The 16,092-nt window shown below is 32.8% G+C and overlaps 3 protein-coding genes and 1 pseudogene across 3 annotated transcripts; 3 read left to right on the top strand and 1 right to left on the bottom strand.

The window, feature by feature from the left end:
- Window positions 1–581: 581 nt before the first annotated feature.
- LYM2 (lysm domain GPI-anchored protein 2 precursor) lies at window positions 582–2,849 on the bottom strand. The gene is made up of 4 exons (XM_085704608.1): window positions 2,482–2,849; window positions 2,057–2,410; window positions 1,072–1,386; window positions 582–967 (listed from the first exon to the last, which is right to left on the bottom strand). The coding sequence occupies exons 1-4, from the start codon at window positions 2,798–2,800 to the stop codon at window positions 846–848; spliced, it is 1,110 nt and encodes a 369-aa protein (XP_085560734.1). The 5' UTR covers window positions 2,801–2,849; the 3' UTR covers window positions 582–845.
- A 3,765-nt stretch (window positions 2,850–6,614) lies between these two features.
- On the top strand, window positions 6,615–9,082 carry LOC146932907 (zinc finger BED domain-containing protein RICESLEEPER 2-like). The gene is made up of 4 exons (XM_085704604.1): window positions 6,615–6,717; window positions 6,820–8,175; window positions 8,275–8,596; window positions 8,766–9,082. Exons 1-4 carry the CDS (start codon window positions 6,703–6,705, stop codon window positions 8,885–8,887), a joined length of 1,815 nt encoding a protein of 604 aa, XP_085560730.1. The 5' UTR covers window positions 6,615–6,702; the 3' UTR covers window positions 8,888–9,082.
- Window positions 9,083–10,474: 1,392 nt separating this feature from the next.
- Window positions 10,475–11,256, top strand: LOC146932906 (RING-H2 finger protein ATL10 pseudogene; annotated as a pseudogene).
- Window positions 11,257–14,829: 3,573 nt separating this feature from the next.
- Window positions 14,830–15,825, top strand: PER1 (1-cysteine peroxiredoxin 1). The gene is made up of 3 exons (XM_085704603.1): window positions 14,830–15,125; window positions 15,212–15,355; window positions 15,441–15,825. Exons 1-3 carry the CDS (start codon window positions 14,859–14,861, stop codon window positions 15,684–15,686), a joined length of 657 nt encoding a protein of 218 aa, XP_085560729.1. The 5' UTR covers window positions 14,830–14,858; the 3' UTR covers window positions 15,687–15,825.
- The last annotated feature ends 267 nt before the right edge of the window (window positions 15,826–16,092 follow it).

Raw genomic sequence — 16,092 nt, 5'->3', positions numbered from 1 at the left:
CTCACATCCAACACTTTTGGAAATGTAGAAAATGAAAAGATAATGGAGGAAAGAAGGGGGCTAAATCATGGTCATCCCACTAGGATTGTGCATAGGCAACTTGCACATCATCTAAAACTACATATACTTGTCTTAAAAACTAGCAACTATATGGCAAGGATAAGGGAAAAATTGACTATAAACAGTAAGAAAAATTTAATACTATTGTTAGATAAGTCAACACTCGGAGTCTCCATCAAAAGCATGAAGTCTAAGGTGTGCAATTGAACATGCAAGGCTTTACCAAGTCATCAGTGAGGAACATACATTAAAAAATTGGCATTGAAATCCTAGTTTAGTGGTCCAAATTTGAAACTGCAAAGTCTAGTTTTTTTTCCCACTTTGAAACTGTAAAAGTTTAATGGTCCAAATTAAGACTAATCATTCTCATTAGCCATAGTCAATAATGGCCTAACTCTTAACTCCTCTAGATGAAGAATTTTCTCATCTGCTAACTTTCTGCGTCCTCTTCAGAACTAAGACAAATCGTGAACAAGTGAGTGGAATGGATAGCAGAGAAAATATTAAAAACATACACATCATTGAAGTTCAGATAAAATTCTTATTCTTCAGAACATACTATGTTACAAATATTGGAAGTGTATCTTTGAAATCAATGTGAGTTTGACAAAATCACTGTAGCAGTGTGATTCAACGTAGCTCTCAATCCAAACAAGCACTAAATAGAAGAAATAAAATAAAAATTTGAGTTGACACTCACAAGTCACAACACTGAACAATGAACTCAGAAATTACTAATCCATAGAAAGAAAAAAAGAAAAAGAACAAAGATGCAGGGAGTTGAACTACAATAGATAGACAAATAAGATGAGAAAGTGGATGAGAATTAGAAGCTTATTAAAAACCCAGCCATTCAACATGCTCCTAGATGCTCCTGAATCTGAATCACCGGAACCACTAGGTGCCACTGTTTAAAAACAAATCAGAAACGATAAAAGACATCATTAGCAATCAGCAAATAATATCAAAAACCAAATAGATAATTTGTAACTAACTAACAAACTAACTAACCGGCACAAGTGTTCTGAGTAGTAAGAGTGGTAGAGATATTGCGAGAAGTATAACCAGCGTAATCACAAACTGTACGACTACACGAAGCTGTGGATGCAGTGTTCCCAAGCATCACACTCCCGGAGCATTCCATAGACGGACAAACCGACCAATTATTTATCGGTTTTAGATTTGATGCCTCACATTGTAAGTTGTTGTTGACACCAGTAGAGTCGCATTTACATTTGACACATTCATTTGCAGTGTAGAAATATGTTGCATTTGGCACAAGGAATGGAAAATCCGATGAATCACTTTTGATACTCGAGTTACAAACTGCCAATATCATCACACAAATCAAACACACATAAAGAAAATTCTAATTGAACTAAAAACATAGGGTTAGATATAGTTTGATATTATTCACAATCAGTTTAATATTGTTTAAAATAGTTAAAAATTAGTTGTGATTAGTTGTTAGTTAGCTATATTTATTTACCTTAGGACCACTGTATAAAATGACCATACATTCATTTGTAATCAATTTCTTCATACTTTCAACAAAAAACATCTTCATCGTATCAATTCCAGAAACAATTTCTTTTTCTTTGTTGGGCTCTAGCATGCTTCTCGGTTCTGAAGCTATCGTATCCGGTGAAAGAGATCATCCTAAGATAACTAAAAGTCTGTTTGGACTGTTCAGTAAGCTAGCTTATAGCTTATAAGCTCGTATGACAAAAAAAAAACTGTTTGATAACTGTCATTTCTCGAGAGCTTATAATTTATCATTTTTTCTCTCATTTTTACCCATGTTACCGTAATTGAAAGAATGTAATACGCTATAAGCTAGCCTACCAAGCACTATAAATTCAATCAACTAGCTTATATGTTATTTGCTATAAGCTAGCTTATCAGCTATCCACAAACAAAGCCTAATATAACCAACTAACAGCTAATCACAACTAACTTTAAACTACCATGTACAATAGGAGTTGTAAGAAATTACCTGGAAGGGGAACATCAAGAAGCTGACCAGCTTGAAGCTTTTTAGGGTCATCAAGATCGTTGAGTGACAGCAGAGTCTGTTGACTAGTACCATATTCTTGAGCAATAGATTCAATACTACTCCCTATTGGAACAATATGTGCATAATGCATCACACTGCTCCCATCCGCCTGATCACAGCTACAAGGCAAAGGAATCCAAATGGTAGCACCAGCAGTTATATTATTAGCATCTGGAATCTTATTCGCCGTTTGGATCTGTTGATACTTCACCAAACCCGCAAACTTAACCCTCGCTATTGCATCCAGCCCATCACCCGGTACAATCTTGTACTTGGGTACATGGTTGGATGTACCTGTTGAAACGGTCAATGTTAGTATGTTAATTTGTTCGTATTTACAAGATAAGTGAGAAGTAGTTATTTACCTGTTCCGTTACTACATTTGCAGGGGAATGGAACCTTGATGACTTGGTTGGGATTAACTTTGTAACTGTTGTTGGTGTTGCTTGGAAGGTTGTTAGCTCCAAGGAGGTCTAGGAAGTGTTTTACACCGAACAGGGTTGCTATTTCCTTCAAGGTTGTTGCGTTTGTGCTGGTGTAGTCGGCTAAACTACGACACGTGGCGTTTTTTGTTAGACACTTGAAGTTTGCTTCTGGTTGAGCTTCTGTTAGTGTAAACCCAACACTTGCTACTACTGCAACGGTGATTAACCATACAGTGACCATCTTGTTCCCTACGCTCATGTTTTGGTGTTCTTTTTTCTGTTCTTTCTACTGTTTGGTTTCCTATCTTTGTGTGTGGTGATTGAGGTTGGTTTTTTTTATAAGGGAAGTGGGGGCGTTGGGTTTATTGAATTCACATTATGAGTTGAGGTTTTTTGGTTTGGATGGAAAGCATTAGCAGTGTGGAATAGAGATAAATTATTGACTTTGACTTATAAAGTTGGAAGAAGAAGAAGAAGAAGAATAGTCTATGATGGTGATGAAAGAGGCGTTGATTTTTCAAACAAGTCACATAGATGCAGGGCCAACATTTTTAGTCTTTGATTCTAGACACCATAACTCTCCTGGATGGATCATGGAAAATTGCCTATCCTAATTGTTACGTACATTACTTGGTGAACTTTTATATAAATAAATGCTTCATTAATAAATAATATGGAATACATAAATATTTTAGATGAGGCAGTAAATAAAAAATGAGGAGAGTACAATTTTCTCACAACACACACTAGTACTTATCATTCATTCCTTTTTTTTTTTTTTTTTTTAATAATCTGTTTTAGTCTTTAAACATCAATTAATAAAAATATGTAGTGTACCTAATGTGTCGATTGATGTTACTAAAATAACTTTGTGTGGATATATGTGATCAATTCTGTTTTTTCATCTCACATAACAAATTAGTATATCTAGTCTAGTAATTTAAAATTAAGTTTATACTTAGAGACAAATTATATATCTAAAAGATGCTTGTAATTAGAGAGAAAAGTAGAAGTACTATACACTTTGGGTTAAAAGTTAAAAACTTAAAACTTAAATAGAAATGTAAAAAACCAAAAAGTTAAAGAGGAATGCCATAAACAAAAAATAAAAATTGAAGTCAGTCCAGTCCAATCCCTTTCGAGGACTTGTATATCCACATGGTGGGAAGCTGACTAGTTAAACATAGGACTGTGGGTCAGGGATGATTATTATTTAATTATGATTGAGATTTGAACTTAATTAAATCTCCAGACAAAACAAATCAAAAGATAAAGACGTAAGTGTGCGGCTTAAAACACGCCTTCTTGAGAGACGACCTAAGATAAGAAGGATGGAAGAAGACAAAATAGGGAAAATAAAATAGCAATATATGGAACGGGTATGTTAGGAAGCACAGTTAACACAGAGAAGTCCAATTGGTCGACCATATCTTTTTTCATGTGAACATAATACTATCATTTGTACTTGTTGCAACCCTACAAGCATCAAATTATGCGAGCCTTTGATACAAAAAGTTAGAAGATTGTTCTTTAGGTATTTTGGATTGAGATATGTATTGACACGAAAGTTAAAGCAACGGTAAGAGAAAGTAAAAACATAATAAATGTATAAAAGAGAGGGTTGTCCCAAAAGTTGTTCTAAAATTGTTATACAAATATTATTTATCTTTGGATTGCTCCCACATATCACAAATATTACAGACCATTTACTCTTGAGCATGACTTAGGAATCGTTTCAGAATTAAGATATATCAAGCAAAGGTCACTTGTAATACACTTCTCTATCACACTCTTCTATTCATTTCTTCAAAGTTCAATTTTTTTTTTTTGTTGTTGTTGCAAAAAGTGTGTCTTAAATCATCAAATAATGATTGTTAAAGAGTTTCTATACTCATTTGACGTTAAGAGACATGTATTACTTTTTTTTACCCGCTTACATTGCTATTTTTTGATGGATTTTTTTAAACTATTATTGAACCGCATTTTATCCTTTCATTAATTTCATTGTTTCTTGATATTTTCCTGTGTATCTACATCTCTCAAAGAAATCATGCCTCAAATAGAAACTCAAGTCAAATATGATGATTTGAAGAAGACAACTAAGAATTTTTAACCCTCATAGACAAGTTGGATGAGTTGAAGACGTAGCTTAACCAATTCTTTCATCATGATGGTGAAAATCATATATGTCTCGTGTTGTTGTTCAGGTAGCACGCATATGATGGATAATAATGACAGATGAACTATTGTTTATCATCCTAAGATTCTTAAGGATGATAGTAATGTAAAATTCATGTATTCCTCGATGTCTTTTTTAGATGGCGTGTTATATCTTCATAAGGAACTTTTTTAAACGTATTTTTATATGGTTGTTCTTACACTTGTTTTAAAATATCAATGCTGAAATATTACATATCGTAATTTCATACAGTTCTTTTTACAAATAACCTTTTCCCTTTAAATCAAACTCGCACTTGTTTAGATATATTTTTTTAACCAATTTTAAATGTATTTTTATTTGGTGTCCTATACGTGTCAATTTTTTTATGTTCAATTATCACTACTCATTTAGATAAATCATTTAGATAAAAAGTAGAGAGAAAATTTAGATAGAAAGTAAAGAGAAAATTTAGAGTAAGTAGAGAGAAAATTTAGATAGAAAGTAAAGAGAAAATTTAGAGAGAAGGTAGAGAAAAAAAAGGAAGAAGTGAGAAATTTTAAGATTTAGTGATATTTATAGAAAATTAAATTTTTGTGTGAGAGATTTGTTTTTTCTCTCAAACTTTGTGGTTACCTAACCCGTCACAAACGCCAACCTAAATAAATAAAATTAAACTTTATTCTCACATGATCCCTCACAATCTTAACAAGAGATTAACAAAAGAAATCAATCAATGTTTGTGACAAAATAAACGACCAAAAATGTAAAAAAATCTGTAAAATAATTTGTGTCAGTCTAAATGACCATAACTTCAAATTCTTTTAGATTCGTGGCCATTTTTTTTCACTCATTAATAAAAACATTTGCTATGAATTTTATTGTCTATTTGTTAGGGATTTTTTGGTTACACATAAGAACTAAAGTTTAAAAGTTGTTAGAGATTCTATTGTTAGTAATTTGTGAGTTTTTCTTTTTGTTGGTCTCAAATCCTTTTCAATTGGGTTGAATAATTTATCCGTCCTTAAAAATGTAGCAAATTTTGATTTTAGATTTTTAAAAATAAAACAAGATGTTTACGCCCTTCGAAAAAAATGGACCATGATGAACTTGATTTTGAAATGTTCTTGACGTTTGTTGTACATAATAGTATGAACATACAATAATTTAACGCAATATATAAAAATAACTTTGACATGTCTTAAACGTAAAAATAGTCATAACATAAACATTAATACGAGCATAACACAGAAAAGGAAACAATTTTTCTTTTTTGACAAAAGGAAACAATTTTTTTATTGAGAGGGTGTAAACATTTTGTTTTATTTTTGAAGGATTAAATCAAAATTCACTATATTTTTAGGGACAATTTAGCCTTTTTTCAGCTTGACTACGAAATAAAATTATTCATCACATCCCAATAACAAAATAAAAATAAAAATTGACCTCATGAAAAAAAATCTCATCACCAATCAGTATAATATTATTTTTTTTGCCTTTCAAAACAAATATTATTCTTCTCGTAACTATATTATTAGTGAAGAATTCTTTCTCGATGACTTTTTTTTTGTGGTGTCTGGAATTCGAACCTCAGACTTGCATATATTATGCATTGTCCTTAAGGTAAAGTCATAAAAACATTTCCTTACCAACTGAACTAAGCTCATATGGACATTCTTTCTCGATGACTACTCTTTATTGAAATTTTTTATAAACCGCTTTTAATAGAATCTCTTTTTCTAACTATATTTTTTCATCCACAATATTAACACTCTTTGTTGAAGAGATATGAATCTAATTTCATCGAACTAAAAAAAATTAAAAAGCTAACCCGTTTTAGGGTTTAGGTTTGGATGGAAGAGTAATTTGTCAATTTTGGGGGAATATAAATACTAAGCCCGGGAACTCATCACTCAGTTCACTCCTTCATTTCGCGATTCCCGCCAAAACCCTCGTTGCCGCCACTCCCCGTCTGCCTCTCCGTCATCACGCCGCCGTCTCCGATGTCTCACGAACAGGTATTTTCTTCAAACTTACTCTTTCAATGCAATGATAACAACTTGCGATTTTCAAAACATAATAATCATATATATAATTTACAATGCTGAAATGTAACCTAGGTATTCGAAGAAATGTCTGAAGAAAAGATAGAATTTGATAACGAGGTAGATCAAATTGATTCACGCTTTGTGGAAATATGTGCTTCTATGATCCTTGCACATGATTTGCCCTTTCATTTTTTCGAGCTCGAGGGAATGAGGAAGTACTCCGAGTTCTTAAATCCAAATATTGCTATACCTCCTAGAAATGTTATCGAGGCTTACGTTTCGCATTTGTATACGAAAGAGAAACCTAAGCTTAAACAACAATTAACTACCATTCCTAATAGAATATCTTTATCTTTTGATTTGTGGGAATCTAACACTACTGAGACTTATATTTGTTTGACCGCTCATTTTGTTGACGCGAATTGGAAGTTAAATAGTAAGGTTGTCAATTTCCGTCTTGTTTACCCTCCTACTAGTGGTGAGATTTGTCAGAGAATGGTTGAGTTGTTGAATGATTGGGGAATAGAGAAAAAGATTTTCTCTCTCACTATTGATGATTCATCTGAGAATGAGATTTTGCAAGAACAATTGAAAAGCCAACTTGTTTTGCAAAATGGGTTGTTATGTGATGGAGAGTTCTTTCGTGTGAATTGTTTTGCACGCGTTTTAAATCAGATCGTTGAAGAAGCGTTAAAACTAGTTAGCTGTGGTGTGCATAAGATTAGAGAGAGTATCATGTTTGTGAGGCATTCAAAGAGTAGAAGGGAAAAATTTAAGGAGTGCGTTGAACAGGTTGGTGGTGTTGATAGTTCGGTTCGCTTACATTTGGATATATCTATGAGTTTGAGTTCAACTTATATGTTGCTTGAAAGAGCTCTTAAATACCGGTGTGCGTTCGAAAGTTTTCACTTGTATGATGATAGTTATGAATTATGTCCTTCGGCAGAAGAGTGGAAAAGAGTACAAAAGATTTGTGCATTCTTGTTGCCTTTTTGTGAAACTGCCAACATGATTAATAGCACAACACGTCCTACTTCCAACTTGTATTTTTTACAAGTTTGGAAAGTCCAATGTGTTCTAGTTGATAGTTTGGGAGATGAAGATGAAGATATAAAGAAAATGGCTGAAAGGATGATGAGCAAGTTTGAGAAATATTGGGATGAGTATAGTGTCGTTCTTGCATTGGGAGCGGTTCTTGACCCACGGATGAAGTTTTCAACCTTGGCTTATTGTTATTCAAAACTGGATGCATCAACCTGTGAAAGGAAGCTACAGCAAGTAAAGAGAAAGTTGTACATGCTATTTGAGAAGTATTCTGGCAACAACACTTCTGCTGGGGTTCAAAGAACTTTTAAGGAGAATCAGGACCAATCTTCTAGCATGCCATTACAAAAGAAATTAAAGTCTTTATCTCATGGCCTATTTGATGTAAGTTTTTATATATTTTTTGGATTAACACTTAAATTACATTCTATCTTGAATTTGTTTAACCTCGTTGGTTTCCTTTTCACTTGTGAAATGTAATAGGAATTGAAAGTGCACCATCAACAGCTTGTTACCAAAACTGGAAAGTCTCAACTTGATGTTTACTTAGATGAGTCAGTTTTGGATTTTCGTTGTTATGCAGAAATGGATGTATTACAATGGTGGAAGAGTAATAATGATCGATTTCCGGATCTATCAATATTGGCCTGCGACTTGTTAAGTGTTCCCATTGCCACCGTAGCTTCTGATTTTGAATTTTGCATGGGCTCACGTGTCTTTAACAAGTATAAAGATCATATGTTGCCGATGAATGTGGAAGCTAGAATTTGTACTCGCAGTTGGTTGTACAATTTTGTTAGTGAGGGTAATTTTCTAAATTTTATATATATGTGTGTGTGTGTGTGTGTGTGTGTGTGTGTGTGTGTGTGTGTGTTGGTGTGTGTGTGTGTGTGTGTGTGTGTGTCTGTGTGATTGTATTGTTTTGATAACCATGGGTAAATTTAGTTATTAAGTTCTTCAATTATGATATGTAGATGGAGAAGACGACGACGATGGCTTTGAAGAAATAAAGAATGAAATCGACAATGATGAAAAAATGGAGCAAGCTTCTAATGACTTTGGTTTTGAAGATAACGATGATGTCGATGATGATTGATTTGCTTGTATTTATTTAACTTTGGTTTATCATGTTTGTTTTAGATTTATGGTTTAAAAAATTAAAACTATATTTGGTTGTTAGGTTATGATTTCTGCATTTTCTGGTGAACTTTTAATGTTTGTAATTGTAGATTTGTTTTTAACTTGTAGTATGCGGATATGTTTGCTTTTCTAATGTTTAATGTTGGAGGAATTTTGTCTGTTTATTAAAACTTTCAATACATTTTTGGTCGCGACTCTAAATTTCAGAGTTTTAGCTACTTCTGGTGGTTTGGTATTGTGTTAGGCCAGAACTGACTTTGGTTAGTTATGTTTTTACATAATTAAGTTTGTAGTAATTAAGTTTGAGCAATTTTTTGGACCGGTCCTGTAAGTTTGGCAAGCGGGACTTAAAAAAGTCATTTGTCATTATGAATCCCTTCCTGTTAAATTAGTGACTATGGGAACATCACTACCAAAAAAAAAAATACACACACTACAAAAAAAAAAAGTGATTATGGAAACACATTAATATCACCACTATGCTAATATGCTTGAAATTGTCAAAGATTGTAATAAAAGGATTGAAATTTTGTTTTGAGGCGTCAAGGACATGCTTATGCGAATATCCTTTGTAAAATAGGAACTTATAATTTATTTTCTTTGATTATGATTAATGAGTCTCTTCCTTATATGTCTTCAACGTTTTTAGTAGATTTTAGAAGAGTGTTATTTTTATTAGAATTTAGTTTTTGTTTTTTCATGTAACAAAAAAAAAAAAAATCAATTGCAGTTGCTACAGATGAACGTATCTTGTGCTAATATTGCTCTGACTTTGATTTAAGTTTAGAATTTTACACTTGGTAGGTTATGCAATTTTTCACTCAGAATCTTCAATAAGATTAAAGATTCTTTATAATTTTGATTCCCTAAATATATATTTTGTCGTACCAAAAAGAAATTTTAAAAACAAAATGCATATCCTCACCAGTTCCCATTTTCACAACTTGCGGCAGCCCCACGCAGCACCATTACCAGGAAGTGGAAGGCAAAAGAAAGAGATAATTTGTTAGTGGATTCAATCATTTCGAGTTCCATCACATCAAACCCCTTCACAAGGTTATTGTTGGTTTGATTAATTTTATAATTTGAACCAATAAAAATAGACTAACATTCATTGAAAATGAAGAAATAAACCAGGGAGAGAGCACAAATTTGTTATGTATATTGTTGTTAGGTTAAGTGTTACTAATATAAAATAAATAGCACATTCAATTAGCAATTTATAATCAAAGTCAGCCAAATTGTAGATGACTAGTAACTATTTTCTGTTAGGTAAATGAAATGACGATAAATATAAAAAATTTACACATGTAAGTGGAGGATCAGAGTTCGAACCCCGATCATGACGTCCGATCTAACAATTTATATATAGTTGAATAACATAACAATATTATAAAATTATTTTAGTTAAACCTTGAAGTAACAAAATCCAAATGATTGGATGAAAGAGAGAGGGCAATCAAAATCAGTTGCTTTTTGATTCCTAAGAAGCGCATATACAAAAAGGAAAGAGCAGTGGATTATCAGCTAAGCATCTCTCATGTCCACCGTATCTATTTAATCACTCATTATTTTTCTTTGACTACAATCAATGAATAAAAACATCCCATTTGTTTTAGTGGTTATATTTTTCATGTACCAAATTATTTTCTTCATATATGTGTCGCCTTCTCCATGTTTCCCACTTTCTTCTTTATATGTTCCAAATTCCCTCATTATTCATTAGTTTTCCATCTCCATATGGCTGAAAATAATTCTCATTCTCACTCTCAATCTCCCATACCATGTGACAACCACCATGATCATGAACAAGTAGCTGGTTTTGATTGGATGGTTCTTGTAGCAGCTATATTATGTGCCATTGTTTGTGCTCTTGGTCTTAACACAATGTTACAATGTGCTTTTCAATGTCTTGGTCGTGTAGTTACCGAGCCTATGCAATGGATTGCTTCTAGAAGGTTGAATTCCGGAATCAAGAAGAAAGAAATGGTGGCTTTACCAACTTCAACATATAATCATGACTCAGGTTCTCCATCTTCAACTTCTAGTTGTGTTATTTGTTTAGCTGAATTCTGTAATGGAGACCAGATAAGGTTCCTACCAAAATGCAATCATCATTTCCATGTGGTTTGTATCGATAAGTGGTTGTTATCTCATTCTTCTTGTCCTACTTGCAGGAATCTTACTCAAGTCTAGTAACATATTATCATAGCTTAGAAATTAATACTATGAGTATATATATAGAGAGCTAGCTAGTTATTAATTTTGTGTAGGTTAATCTCCGGGCCTTGTCTGTAAGATTAATACAAGATTTGAGTTAATATATATATGAGCAATGCTATATCTCTAGAAAAATAACATCAAGAATTCTTCAAGAATAAAGAATAGCCAATCACAATGCACTATTTGCCACAATTCAAGGGGGTGTGGCTGAAAAATAGGAAGTGGACAAATAAATCATCCAATTAAAATTTGCCAACTATTTCTTGAAAAATTCTTGAAGCTATTTTTTTTGAGAAGTAGCATTTTCCTATATATATATATATATATATATATATGAACTTCCTTTTTTTTTTTTTTTTGACCTAATATGAACTTCCTATGTTGGTGACCTTTTAATTTAATTCAAATATTTAGCAAATTTGTATTTTTTTTGTAGTGATGGAAAATATACAGCACAAGGTATAACTTTATTTTTTTTGTGAGATTGAGAGTATATGGTTATGGTTCCAATTGAATATGTCACGATTATGTCATCATCATCATCATCAAATTAACTTGCATTTTAACTTTGTGGCTTTTGAAAAAAATGTTCTACATCAAAGGTTTTATCTGTAGTGGAGGTACATACTTCAATGTTTTCTGCTAGGTTTTCTAAATATCTGTATAAATGTTTATAAAGTGAAATATAATTGAAGTTTTGTGTCCCTTAAAAAAAATTGAAGTTGTGTAATTGTGTATAGTGACAATGAATACTAATTAAATTCATTTGATTTAAACATATTTTATAGAGATTCCAATTATGTTTCACTATGTTGTCGTGGTATAGATAAATTTTAAAAATAACACTTCAATAGAGTAATAATATAGTAAAATATGATTACATATAAAAATGTAAAATATATCAACAAGTAATAAAAAGTAGATGCTTGAGCTCTTTATTAGCAAGTCCAGAGTTTGATCATTCAACGGTGCATGTGACAAAACATATGTCGAGAGATGTCAACATGACAATTGTTCGTGCGGGAGATATATTAGTTCATAAAAAAAAAATGTAAACTATAATTGTACCCAAAATTGTTTTGACAAATTATATGTGGTAGCAAACATATACTTTTTCTTTTACAAACCTCTGATTTTTTCTATTACTAAAAAATTAAAGGATTTATAAATTGGTAAAGGTTCAAATCCTACTCTACATTAACATTAAACAATTTAATTTACTAATATTGATCTTTATAAGAAAACAAAGTGACTCAAAATGGGTGTGCCACAACACCCTCAAACATCAAAATGAAGCAAAAGTCTGAGTTTGCAATGACCTGTTTGGTGTTGTGCTAGATTAGCAAGATTTGGTTTTGTGCTTCTTGTCTTTGAAGTGGACCACCGGTTTGAGTTGGTTTTGTGCTTCTTGTCTTTGAAGTGGACCACCGGTTTGAGTTGAGCGTTGAGACACCAAAGGAGTTAAGGAGGGTGGTAAACTGGTAATAAACTACACAAATTTATGTTAATTAAGAATCAGGCTGCAAGACCCTTAAAAAAACGAACCAGGTTGCAAGATTTTTAGGAATTAAAAGGAATAATTTTTATTGTTTTTTAATACTCAGATATAATATTTCGTCAAAGAAAAATCCAAATATACTAGTGCTTATATAGATTAATAAAGGCATATTATGATCTTGGAATATCTCTGCATCATGCAATTTAACTTGTATGGTATTTCATTGATAAAGCAAACCTCAAATGCTTTCTCATCTTATTAATTATTCAAAAGCAAAAAAATACAAGTGTTATTTCGTCTTAATTAAAAAGTTAAGTTATTTTAAAAAAATTACATGCACTTGTTTAATATGTAAGAAAAAAATATGAACATATATTCCTTTTCAAAACTGCATATTCTCCGACATATCTAAGTGTGCGGTAAAGTTTAAAAGATCAAGTTCCTTTCTGTGGATTGAAATTTCATACTTTATAATAAAGAAAAACTAAATTTGATGATACACTAATTTGTGATTAAAAAAAAAAAGATGATTCACTAATTAGAAACTCCTACAGTCCTGCATGTCTTTCAATAATTCAATTCATTGACAAATAAGATGTCTAATAATTGAGCTCAAAAGACTGACCTATATAAAAAATTAAAAGTAACCCACTTTGACCAATAGAAAAGGGAATTGTAGTCCCTACGAGGATAACTCAGTTGGCAAGACATACATTATTATATGCAGGAGCTGGGGTTAAAAATACGAATTCTAACCATTAGACTATTTGAAAAAAAGAAAAAAAAGGAATTGTAGAAAAATCAATAGATGAAAAATAGAGATGATGAAGATTTTATTTGTACTTTAAATAAGTATCATATAAAAACATTAACGTCAATCCGTTGTAGTCTAGTTGGTCAGGATATTCGGCTCTCACCCGAAAGACCCGGGTTCAAGTAGGGGTGTTCAAACAATTCAGTTAACTGCACCAAACTATGAACCAAACTGCATCCAACCCTGTTTTGGACTGAACCATTTCAAACAGTTTTGAACTGAACCACTTTTTCAAACCAGTTCCAGTGCAGTTTAAATCCGGTTCAGAACCGGTTTGAATTTAAGAACTTTTTTTAAAAAATAAAATAAAATTATCTGCAAAATGTTTAACATCCCGAGAACAAAATTAACACCACTGGTCTTCCAATCTGATATATTGCATAAATCAGATTTCTAGCACATTTCTAGCACTAAACACAAAACCCTCACTTACCTGATCGGAGCGAAAAGGATTGAAACCGGAACCAGAACCTTCATTTTCAACTGCGGTGGCGGTGGTTCTGGTCTTAGACCTTGCGGTTTGTGACGCTGATTGCTTCCTGAGTTTGACAAGTCTCGGCTTCGACCTTCCACGTGCGGTTGCGGCGGTAGGAGGATTGACGGCGTCGGCGTTGAAAGGAGCAAAGGGGAGAGGAGAATGTGGAGTTGTGTCATCTGAGTTGATCGGAGAAGGTAAGTGCATCGGAGCCGGTGACATTGAATTTGGGATGAGTAGGGTTTTCGAATTGAGTTTGTGGTGTTGTTTGTTGCAACGGGTTGAAGAGTTCAAATTCACACGCACTCTTCAACGCTAATCAAATTTGGTTGGGTTAATTGAGTGATTAATTGATTGCAAAAACCGGTTTAAAATGGTAAATCGGTTCGAAACTGGTTCGAAATAAATAAACCGGTTTAAAACTGTAAACCGGTTCAGAACCGGTTTTAAACCGAACTGGAACTGGTTTGAAAAATAAACCAGTTTTTTTTAAAGTGGTTTTAAAAACTGAATTGTATCCATTAATGTGGTTCAGTTCCAATTCAGTTTAGAACCATGAACACCCCTAGGTTCAAGTCCCGGCAACGGAAATCCTTTTTACATTTTTCACTCTTTTTTGTTGTTTTTCCATTCCATTATTTCTTTTTTTTGCTACAAGTTTTATTTTCGTTGGTACAAGTTGTTTTTCCATTTTATTAAGATGAATTTGATTAAAACAAGTGGTGAGATCAACAAAGGTCAAAAATAGACTAGGAAGTATACGTGGGAGTTGATGTAACCATGTAAGCAACATCACAGTCACACGTTCATATACCACTAACTTGCCACGTTCTCTTCATGCAATCAACTCTGTCCTCTATTTATAACCATATCACACATTCTCATTCTCATTCATCACAAAAAACCTACTAGCAAATATGCCAGGCCTTACTATAGGTGACACAATTCCTGACCTTGAAGTTGATTCCACCCAAGGCAAGATCAAACTCCATCACTTCTGTTCTGATACATGGACCATTCTCTTCTCTCATCCAGGTGATTTCACCCCAGTTTGTACCACTGAGCTTGGTAAGATGGCTCAGTATGCTTCTGAGTTTAACAAACGAGGAGTTATGCTGTTAGGTATGTCTTGTGATGATCTTGAATCTCACAATGAGTGGATCAAAGACATTGAAGCACATACCGTAAGTTTTCCTATTTTCCACATGCATGCACACCATAATTTTGTATGCATGTTTCTAAATAAACTTATTTGCAATTGTAAATGCAGCCAGGTGCTAAGGTGAACTATCCAATAATTACTGATCCCAAAAGAGAAATCATCAAGCAACTCAACATGGTTGATCCTGATGAGAAAGATTCCAATGGGAATTTACCATCAAGGGCTCTTCATATTGTGGGACCAGATAAGAAGGTACATATATATCTTTTGACTAAATTATTTTTATAAAAATTTGCAGTCTTCATTCTTCCCTAAATGTTTGTTTAATTTGTTGCAGATTAAGTTGAGTTTTCTGTACCCTGCAACAACTGGGAGGAACATGGATGAAGTGCTGAGGGTGGTAGAGTCACTACAGAAAGCTTCGAAGTACAAAATTGCAACCCCTGCTAACTGGAAGCCAGGGGAACCTGTTGTCATTTCTCCTGATGTTACCAATGAACAAGCTAAGGATATGTTCCCTCAAGGTTTTAAGACTGCAGATCTTCCATCCAAAAAGGAGTATCTTAGGTTCACCAATGTTTGATAATGTGCCTGCTACTTATTAATGTTGTCTATCCTAATGATACTATATAATATAATGTAGTATTCTAGTTTTTGTGTCTATCTTGGCTTCTTATTTTGTTAGTCAACTATATATAGAAAATATAAACAAACTTTATGTATCTTTTTGTTCCCTGTGGACTCTTATGTCTATGGTTTTTATATATGCTGTAAAAATCCTAATTAACTATAAGTTTTAATTTTAATTAGATTGTTCATCCATTTATAACTTCGGAACTTTATTTTTGGAGAGGAAGCGTTTGTTAGTAATAGTAATTGTGGAGAGCGGAGAGGAAAAATAAATAAGTTTGGACAAGGAAAAATAAATCCAATATAGTCTATGATAGAACACTTTTTTTTTTTTTTTTCCGAACAAGCCAAAATGGAAT

Source organism: Medicago sativa, chromosome 4 (assembly GCF_051527215.1).
Source record: "Medicago sativa cultivar Bolivia chromosome 4, Bolivia_mono, whole genome shotgun sequence".
Taxonomy (NCBI): Eukaryota; Viridiplantae; Streptophyta; class Magnoliopsida; order Fabales; family Fabaceae; genus Medicago; species Medicago sativa.
Note: the sequence above shows the minus strand (reverse complement) of the source record. Positions and strands in the feature narration are given on the sequence as shown.